The 10710-nt window shown below is 39.2% G+C and overlaps 1 protein-coding gene across 1 annotated transcript in view; it reads left to right on the forward strand.

Annotated features, from left to right (window-relative positions):
- The window catches only part of LOC113771338 (fimbrin-5-like), a 17056-nt gene extending 7213 nt beyond the window's left edge, over positions 1-9843 (forward strand). The window contains exon 11 of the mRNA XM_027315930.1: positions 9686-9843. Within this exon, the coding sequence (XP_027171731.1) occupies positions 9686-9843 (158 nt within the window). The remainder of the gene's footprint in view (positions 1-9685) is intronic.
- The last annotated feature ends 867 nt before the right edge of the window (positions 9844-10710 follow it).

The raw sequence follows: 10710 nt of genomic DNA on the forward strand, positions 1-10710 counted from the left end.
CGAACAGAAATGTAAACGGGATAGACCCGGACAGAAATGTAAAACGGGATAGATCCAGACAGAAATTTAAACGGGACTGACCCGAACAGGAATTTAAACGGGACTGACCCGAACAGGAATTTAAACGGGACTGACCCGAACAGAATTTAAAACGGGACTGACCCGAACAGATTTAAACGGGACTGACCCGAACAGGAATTTAAACGGGACTGACCCGAACAGAAAAATAAAACGGGACTGACCCGAACAGGAATTTAAACGGGACTGACCCGAACAGAAATTAAACGGGACTGACCCGAACAGAATTTAAACGGGACTGACCCGAACCGAAATTTAAACGGGACTGACCCGAACAAAATTTAAACGGGACTGACCCGAACAGAAATTAAACGGGACTGACCCGAACAAAATAAAAATCATGGGAGTGCTCACTAGTGGGACTGACCCACGGTTAGTGGCGGTGCAAAAAGAAAATGCTCACTAGTGGGACTAACCCACGGCTAGTGGCAATGCAAAAAGGAAATGCTCACTAGTGGGACTGACCCACAGCTAGTGGCTGTGAAAATGAAATGCACACTGGCGGGACTAACCCAGCTCCAATAGCAATGAAAATGAAATGCTTGACAATCGGACAGTGGGATCAAACTCGAGCCTGCCGTGATGAACTTGATTTGATTTTTTGATTTTTTTTGATTTTTGGATTTTTGATTTTTTGATTTTTGGATTTTTGATTTTTTTGATTTTTTTGATTTTTGATTGAGAGAGACTTGTCGAAATAATTTGCCCCAGTGTAATGAATTGGTCAGTGGGATTAAACCCAAGCCTGCCCAATGGGAAATTGGCGGCACGAAGTCCAGGCCCAACGTGATCTTGTGAAGTTGGCGGCACGAAGTCCAGGCCCTAACGGGATCTTTGGAATGTTGGCGGCACGAAATCCAGGCCCAACGTGATCTTGTGAAGTTGGCGGCGCGAAGTCCAGGCCCAACGGGATCTTTGTGGAGTTGGCGGCACAAAATCCAGGCCCAACGTGGTATAAGCGGCCAGCGGGATAGGACCCAGTTCTGCCGAAGTTGGCGGGATAGAACCCAGCTCCAACGTGATATAAGCGGCCAGCGGGATAGGACCCAGTTCTGCCGTCCAATTGGCTAAGAAATTGAATTTGATTTGTCAAGAAACAAGAAATTAGATTTGATTTTCCAAGAAACAAGAATTTGAACTTGATTTTTTTTGAATTTTTCTGATTTTTCGAGAGAATCTTTTTCAAAAATAATTTGCCCCAGTGTAGGGCCCTTCTCCCTTCTTTCTCCTCTCTTTCTTCGGCATCGGCCTTCCATATCACCAGACGCTCTTTCGTCGATTTCAACTATGAATACCTGCACAGGGCTTATATGCACTCAAATGAGCGACTGATTTGAAAAATGCATTATTTTGATTCTTGGACGAAAACCTCAATTGGACTACAAAAATATTTGCCCCTGTGTGGGCTTATTTTGCGAAATTTTGCAAATAAAAATTTTGCCCCAGTTTGGGCCCATTTGATTGCAAAAATTGGTTTAGATGATTTCCCATTTACTTGAACAAAGAAAAACCGCACTTTCTAAAATTTAGAAAAGAATGCACATATACAACAATGTGAAGAAACTTTAATCGTCAAGTTTGAACTCATGCAGAAATTTCATGATGAATTCCTCGAAATAACACCAAATTTAAGAAGAAGATTTCTTCCTTACTTTTAGCATTGGTGCTTAGGGTAACGGGTCACCACTTCTGGTTGACTCATCTTTTCAGGACCAATCAAGTGACTTTATTTTTGAAATGGCTAAGGAAATGGGAGATAAGAATCTGTCTCATTTTTGTGCCCCAGTTGTATGTAATCCATTCAATGTCACATCTTAGTGAAAGCAAAGAGTTTGTTACCCTTATTTTCAAGAAAACTTAGTCAACATACAAGCTTTCTAGGCTTGTAACGTATGGACAGAAGTGATAGCTAAACATGTGGAAACGGGTTATGCCCTTATGATCACAAATGATTTGATGAATTTCTTATGAGCATGATCCTCATTTTGGATTGTCATGAAAGAATAAGTCAACGATGGACTTTATTAGCTTGTAATTTGGCTTGAAAATGATAGCTAAAGAAGCAATTTTCAAAGGACATTGCACTGAAGATCGCATTTTTCAACATCGCCCTCATCTGGACTCCAGGTTCTTGGACTTGGTTTGACTTTTTATCATCACCCAACAGGGTCTTTCAACATCAAATCCTTTTGCATCTTTCTTTGCATTCATTTTGCTCATTTTTCTTTTCTTTTTCCCTCTTTCAAAAATACCCTCGCCGGATTTCACATGAAGAGTAGTGTCAACCTCACATCTAATCAATTCAGAAATACAGCTAAAATTTTCGACATCAGAAATTTTCTTGACAGGGCCATTGCAAAGAACAGAAGTCAGGACTTTTGGCTTTTGTAATGGGGTCAGGTGGGGTGCTTAGAAAAGTTAAGGCTTGAAAGCGGATTTGAAAAGCGGTTTGAAAAATCTGAGATCGCATTGTTGCGTGCCAACCCTATTTTAGGGTAAAATCAGAATTTGCCTCGGTTTTTGCTCAATTGAGGCTTTTCACTTTCATTTCCTTTTTCCTTTTGACTTTTCGGCCTTTTGCCATTCTTTTGAACTTTCATAAAATTTGCCCCAGTTTATTTTTGAACTGAGGTTCTCTTTTCTTCCTTTGTTTTTGATCTTGTTGCTTTTCACTTCTTCACTTCTTGAAATTTTCTTTTCAATTCAAACTCGCCCCCAGTGTGGGGTTTGCGACTCTCAGGGGTTGCCAAACGAAGTATTTTATTCTGAAGGCTCAAAAAGGATAACGAGGGGTAGAATGTTTGATTGGAAAAGAAGATGGCCTGACTTGTATTCCATTCCTTACAACAACTCTGAAAGAAAACTTTCGTTAATGCGAAATTTTTTGCGTGTATCTGAATTAATTGACTGAGGAAGACCCTTGCTCATCCATATTTGTGAAACATAGGCGATTCACATGGACAAAAACCCTTCCTTTTCTTTTTTCAAACTTGGAACCCAAGTGGAATCAAATTTCCCCAATTTGCAGTTCCCTCCTTATTCTAGCATTTTTGCTTTTTCCCTTTTTCCTTTTTTCTTTTTTTGTTTTTTTTTGAAAATTCTCCAATCTCCCTCCCCAATGTGGGGTACGACCATGAGTGCATTAGAAAAGAACCACCAATTTTAGCTCAAAATGGGGATGCAAGGGGTGATCAGTGTTTAGGTTGTAGAAACGACGGCCAAAGCATCATTCTTACACCTCATGACAACCAAAGTAACGAAACGGTTATTGAAAATCCATTCCCCTATTTGATATTTGAAAATTTTCCAATATAGGGTAGTGATCATTAGGGCTCTTATCTGAAACGAAATTATTCTTTTCATAGGCTCAAATGGGAGAGCAAGTGATAAAAATCTGTATAGGTAGAGAAAAGAATGCTCGAAGTATCATTCCAAATTTTCAAAACAAACAAGAATAATGCACATTTTTGCTTTCACTTAGATGTGAATTGAATCGATTAAACACAATAGATATTTTCAAGCAAAGATGGCCCCAATTTGCGATTTATCAATCAATGTGACTGATTTTATTTTGGGGTTCAGTGAAGGAAAAAAGATATCTCATTGGGCCTTCTGAATGACCTCTTTTAATTCTGAACACTCTTATTGTGAATTTTCAGGTCGGAGGTTGAAAAAATCCCAATTTAGTCTTATTTCTTAAAATTCATCATGAAATCTCCAATGAATAAGAATAAAGAATGAAATGTACATAAATATACACAAAACAATGATTGTCCAAACAGTTTATTGCTGAAAAAGTTTGAAACAAATTTTCTCATTCAATTACGATACAAGTGAGAAGGGAGAAACTTGTAAAGAGCTCCACATATACACTTTTGTCTCCTTTTCAAATATACAAAATTTCCCTTTGGAAAACAATTACAACATCTCTCAGAGGGTTTTCATCGTAGGATCCGCCCAAGAATCAAATAACACTTGTAATCTTCAAACTTTATTGGATTAAAATTATCATCAGATATAGAAGAACATTTTCGTCTTATTGAAATATTTTTATGAATGCAGGGGAGGGGGGAAACAAAAGAAAAATACCCCGAGTTAGTAGACAAAACTGCAAAATCGGTATGCATGTCCTATGGGGGGAACCCTTTTTATGCCAAGGGTAGGCCTAGCATGAAAATGCAATCCTCTAAGGTAGGCACCATACCATACCTGATGGATCTGATCAACTCATTGAGCGAAAAATAATTTTGAAAGAATTTGGTCAATTAGGGTGACGAGAGATATTTATCAAAATGAGGTCAACGTCCGAATAGATTGATCACCTTTGATTTGCAAAAGGCACGGGTTTGACCTTGACGAACCTCCCATCGAAAAGATTGGAATTCGTTTTAACAAATTTTCTCAGTGAATTACGGGTCAAAACCCTAATTGATCAAATGATTGGATGCAATGGACGATTTTCTTCAAAATTGACTAGATTTCTCAATTTGGAATTTGACAATGAAACCCCAATAGGGCAAATGGATTGAATGAAATTGACAATTTATTTAAAATCGATCAAATTACCCTAAAAGGGAAACAGGTCAAATGAATTCAAAGAAATTTCAAAATTAATCAGAGCACCCTAAAAAAGGGTGAATTGATCAAGTAGATTAAACGGACCTTGATTTATTCAAAAACGGCTCGGTTGCCCTAAAAAAAAGGTAAATTGGCCAAATGAATGAAATTGAATTAGTGACTTGTTCAAAAATCGGCCGAACGACCCTAAAAAGGGTAAATCGGTCAAATGAATCGACGATTTAAAATCGATCGGATGACCCTAAAAAGGGGAAATTGGTCAAATGACCCTAAAAAGGGTAAATTGGTCAAATGAATTGACGATTTATTCAAAATCGACCAGGCGACCCTAAAAAGGGTAAATTGGTCAAATGACCCTAAAAAGGGTAAATTGGTCAAATGAATTGATGATTTATTCAAAATCGACTAGGTAACCCTAAAAAGGGTGAATTGGTCAAATGAAATGATGATTTATTGAATGAATTGGCAAAATGGATTGGTTGAATTGTCTGGCCATTGGTTATTTCAAAATTATTGAGATGCATTAGCCTATGAGCTTCTAAAAATCAAATTTTGGCCTCAATTTATTTATCGTCTCAATAGAAGGAATCATTTGTGAATTTCTTCAAATTAATGTCCTTCACGCAAGGGATTTTTACCAATTTTTGATAAAATGGCCAAAAAGTGATTATTAGATGCTCATATTCCAAGGATCACTCTATGAAAATGATCGGATCCTACCTTACCTTGTGCACTACCCCTTTGGATGGTACAAAATGTAAACGTGCAAGTCTCACTGGATTAAGTATCCGAGACACAAGGTGGCTTATTCCTAAACACGGGATTCCCTATGTGGCATTCCCTTTCTATGGTTTATGCATGATGCCAGTTTATTAAAGCTATGTAAATATGTGACAAACATGAAATGTGAGCTAAAGGACATAAATAATGCAACGGGGGGAAAAGGTCTAAACATGAAATGTATTTACTGAAAAGTAAGTGCAAAGACTGAAATTTAGACATGTGAGCTATCTAGTGGGTGAGTCACTAAAAGAGTGCCAAAGAGGCCTCTTATTGCTAAGGCACATGAATGCAAACCAAGGAAACAATGAAATGGTTAGTGCAGTTGATAGTACACATAACACATTGGGAGCAATTAAGAAAAGAAATACGATAAAAGCCAATAAAAGGGGTGGAACCCCTTCCCTCGTGCCTAATTGTGCTTAAAATAGGGTGAGGCTGACTCTAACCTAGGCAAATGCTATTATGGATGCATGAGGTTTGGTTCACTAATGCCTAGACTCGATAAAGCTTCGGCTCCCAAGCCTTCAGACCTAAAGGCGAAGGGTCATCACTCCCAGGGCCTTTGATCGGTGGCTCGAGTGATCCCTTAGGTAGCGCTATGGGCGCAGAGCACACCAGCCGCCTACCCAAGGCAATCGATCCTAATCCTACAAGGCGGTGTGGGAAACGCCCACGAAAAATAAAATAAAATAAAATGGGATAACAGTAAATAAACGTGCACGTATGAAGTGCTCCCTATTTTGAGGGAAAGGGGTGAGAACCACGCGAGGCTCTAAAGGTGACACACACCCCCCCAAATGCAATGCAAGCGCGAGATAAAGGAGTAAACATACATCCGTACGTGAGTGAAGGAATAGTTGAATACGCGCGCGAGGCAAAAAAGGCCCTAAAAATGGAAAATGCAACCCTAATATCCAAAATGCAATGCATAAAAAGGGTAGAAAAAGGAAACGAATGGCTAAGTCAAAAGCTTGGACCCACTTAGGAAGTCCCCAGTGGAGTCGCCAACTGTCGCGCCCCACTTTTGTGAATGAGTGGTTGTGGTGATGTGTGTGTGGTGTGAGATGTGAGTGGTGTAATGGAATGTGAACGTGTGTAAATGAAAAGTAAAAGGCCATGGGACTTGATAATGCGACGGTTTGGCCATATAAAGTTCAAAAAGGGTTTTTTGTATCAAAAATGGAGTCGCCACTTGGTATAGGGTTAGGGTGTACCAAGTCACCCAAAAAATGATTTTTGTTTTTGAATAAAAAAAGTAAATAAACCCTTTTAAAGAACTTTTGGGTCTACGTAACCAAAAAGAGGGATCGGGGGTCACATTTGACGAAGGGGAAGGCAAGGATAAAAATCCAAGGCACCCCTTCGACCTAGCCAAGGCTAGTTGCGTGACTTAAACCAATTTTCCTAATTTTTCTACCCAATGTATGTTCGCACGTTGGATATGACTATATGAATGCAAAACGGAAAGGAAAATGCAATCCTAAATTCTACGATGTCTCTCGTGAGGCTTTTGGTCCCAAACCACATGAATTGTGGCGGCCAACAAAGGAAAACCCCCATAGAGGTCGATTAATGCAAATGAGACTCAAATGTGCAAGTGTGGAAGTGTATGAAAGAAATTAAAAATCCAAGTGTTTGTGTGCAAGTGTATGAAAAGGTGCACGTGTGCAATTGTATGAAAATTCCAAGTGTTTGTGTGCAAGTGTATGAAAAGGTGCACGTGTGCAATTGTATGAAAATTCCAAGTGTTTGTGTGCAAGTGTATGAAATATAGTGATAAGTGCATATAGGTGTAATTAAATGCAATTTTGTGAAGTAGAAATCAAAATGAACAATAAGGAAAGGAAAATGTGAATTGAAAAGAATGAGTGAGTGATAAATGAGAATGAATGAACCTAAGGGAATGCATCAGGTCGGGTATGGGAATGACTCCTAACTTGTCGACTTCGATTTTCCCTTTGATTAGAAGGCAAAACTAGCGTGCTAAGGCTATCGAGTAGCCACACTCGCTCGTTTCCCTTATCAGAAGGGGACCCTCAAGCAAATGGACCCTACAACTATCATGATATGCAAAAATCCTAAAATGAAGGGAAAAGGGGCTCGAGGAGCATGCCAAATGATAAAACTAAGAAAAATGCATGACATGTAGTGAACATGCAAATATGCACTAACAAAAAGGGATGGCCTAATGAGCCACAACTAGCATTGGACTAGTGTGGTGACGTACATTCATCCATTCCATTCATTCATGGTTATGAAAGCAAGTAGACATGCCAAAACGCTCGTAAACACGTAGCACGTAGCACTTAGCATGCTCGACTAGATGCAAGAGCCTACTAAAGCAATTAAACATGTAGCAACAAAAGCAAGCAACCAGGGGGAAGGGGAAGTGGACCAGATGCTCTCCGAGCCCTATCTATTACAAGCCAAGAGGTGTACACATACCCCATAAAACTTAAAGGGGAAGGGGAAATGGACAAGATGCTCTCCGAGCACTATCTATTACAAGCCAAGAGGTGTACACATACCCCACAAAACTTAAATAAAATTAAAAGCAAGTAAATGCATGTAAGGAGGTAAGGAAAGCGAAATAGACAGGCATATTCACATAACACGTAGGAGCACATAGGAAAAATAAAATCAAGAATATAGAAGTTACCTCCCTTGCAATGGAAATCGAGTAGATGAGATATCAGCTTCAAAACAATAAAAAGGTCAAGGTACCAATTTATTTGGCAAAATCACAAAGGATGGAAAATAAGCATGAATTTGAATCAATTAAATCATGTAGACAATTCACATTTAAGAAGTCAAGAGAAGAAGGGACTTAATTGCAAAAATGAACAAAGTTTTGGGGTCAAAATTAAAGAAAAATAAAGTTCGGGGACCTATTTGCAATTAATTAAGGACCGAATTGAAAGAAGTTGAAAATGTCCAGGGCCACAGTACGATTAAGGAGAAATTCAGGGACTGATTTGCAAAAACGTTTTCTGGTTTCCTAATGGATCAGGCCATTGGGCCATATTTCCTTATTTGCTTGGGCCAAAACATTCCAGGCCCAATCGGAAATCCAAAACAAAAGGGTATGGGCCATTTTCACCTTTCTTGGGCAAAGATCACTTGGCCCAATCGGAAGTCCAAGGAAAAACAAGTGGGCTAGTATATTATTTTAGCCCAAAAATTAGCCAACCAAAACACATGGGCCACGACCCTCTAGTCCAAGCCAAAAACCCAAAAATGAATTGAGCCCTCTTACACAAACCCAACTAAATATCATTAGCCAAACATAAGTCTAAGCCCAACAAGATAACAAATCAACTAAAATTATTTAAGCCACAATTATGATCTAAAACCCAAAATTAATTTAGTTAAAGGACTACTCATGCTTATTAGAAGATGATTTAAAATCTAAAAGGGAGAAACAAGTTCACTTTTCCAATTTTCCGGGTTAATTCAGAACAAGGGGGAATTTGAGAGGCTCAATCACAACAAAAATAGGGATCTAGTTGAAAGAATTATGAACATTTTGGGGTCAAATTATGAAGTTTTAAAAAACTGTGGGGAGCAAATTACAGGAAAAAAAAAAAAGAAATCATGGGAATGAGATTACAGATTATACAAATAATCATTTTTCCAAACGGGCAAATGGGAGTTGCCATCTTCATCTTTCTTTTGCGGACGAATGATCACCAAAGAATCAGCAAATTTCAACCCAAAGCATAAAACTCACTCAAACTGTTCCTCAAGCCAATTTCATGCCGTCAATTCGAATCCATACAAAAGAAAAAGCAGAGCCCGAAAAGGAAAACAGAGACAGTCGCATGCCAATGTATCAAGATCAAAATTCTTCTTTCTACCCTAGAAATCAATTATTATGTTCTGAAACAACATTGAAATTGTTGTTCGTTTGTTTCTTCACATGCGCAAATGCAGACAAATCGCTTTTCCGAGTATAACATTCAATTGGTCATTTCATCGAACACCAACTGGGCATCAAAAATTTCACTGATTTCTGCTCAATCGATATTATAATTAGCCAAAATACTATCAGCAACCCAAGAGACACATTCCAATCAACATACAGCATACGTGTATTCCAAAAGGACATGAAGAATCGACAAACAAAAATTGAGACGCCAACCTCACGGCAAATATATTTTGACAAAAGACTGAAATGTAAATGGATAGGTTACCTCACGATGGCCTCTAACAGTGGTTCCTCTGATACAGGTTTGAGTGATTTTAGGCAGCGGGCGCCACGGCTTCAACTCCCTTCTTCTCCACCTTTTAGTTGGCTTTACTTCCTGGGTGGCAGCTGCCGATGCCGCGGCTTTGGATGCTGGTGGCAGCTTTCTTTTCACCGGTATAATTGCAAGCTGTGATCGAGAGGGTGGAATCTTGTAAAGGGCCTTGACTTTCACCCTCACAGCTGCAGTGGTTTCGATGGAAGTTGCGCGCGGTGGTGGCAATGGCAGAAGGCGTGGGGGAGAGAGAGGAGATTTGGGGTGGGCGGCGGTGCGCGAAAAGGAAAAAAAAGAAGAAAACAGAGGCAGCCTCCTCTGTTTTTCTTGCTTCTTCCCAGACGCCTGAAGCTTTCCTTTGGCCCTTTCCTTAGTTTTTCATTTCTGTCCGAAGCCTTGCTCCTTCAGCCGTAGCTTTTCTCTCGGTTTCTGGCCTCACCCGAAAACTCTCCCCTCTTCTCCAGATTTTTCCCCTTAGCCGCCCTCCATTTCCTCTCTAATTGGCACCCTCTGTTTTTTTTTGCTTCTTAGCCCCCTTTTGTTTTTCTTGTCTCAGCCGTAGCTTCCTTCTCAGACGAAACTCCCCTGCCTCACGAAGCTCTCCCCTTTTTTCAGCCGCCCCTCTCTGTTTTTTCATTTTCATTTTCAGTTTTTGCCCGTAACCTCCCCTGTTTTTTCCTTGCTCTGTATTCTTTTCTTTCCCTCGTCCGTTGCCTTAGACTCCAGTCCCCTCCTTTGTTTTTCGGCTCCCTTTCCTTTTAAGGCACCTCCCCTAAAGAAAAACTAAACCTAAGATGAAAGGCCAAGATCTCATCCACCAAAATAGGCTTATGTGCAAAAACAAAAAATAAAATAAGATAAAGTAAAACCCTAACATCGAAACAACATTAAATTGAAAATTAAATGATTAAAGTTTAATTAAATGATAAAATGACCTAAAAAATAAAAATAAAAATAAAAATGAAATTAATCAAAAATAGAAATAATAACAAACGAAACTCCTTAAAAATTTGGTGTCTACACCGTGTTC

The sequence above is a fragment of the Coffea eugenioides genome, chromosome 5 (genome assembly GCF_003713205.1).
Source record: "Coffea eugenioides isolate CCC68of chromosome 5, Ceug_1.0, whole genome shotgun sequence".
NCBI classification, from domain to species: domain Eukaryota; kingdom Viridiplantae; phylum Streptophyta; class Magnoliopsida; order Gentianales; family Rubiaceae; genus Coffea; species Coffea eugenioides.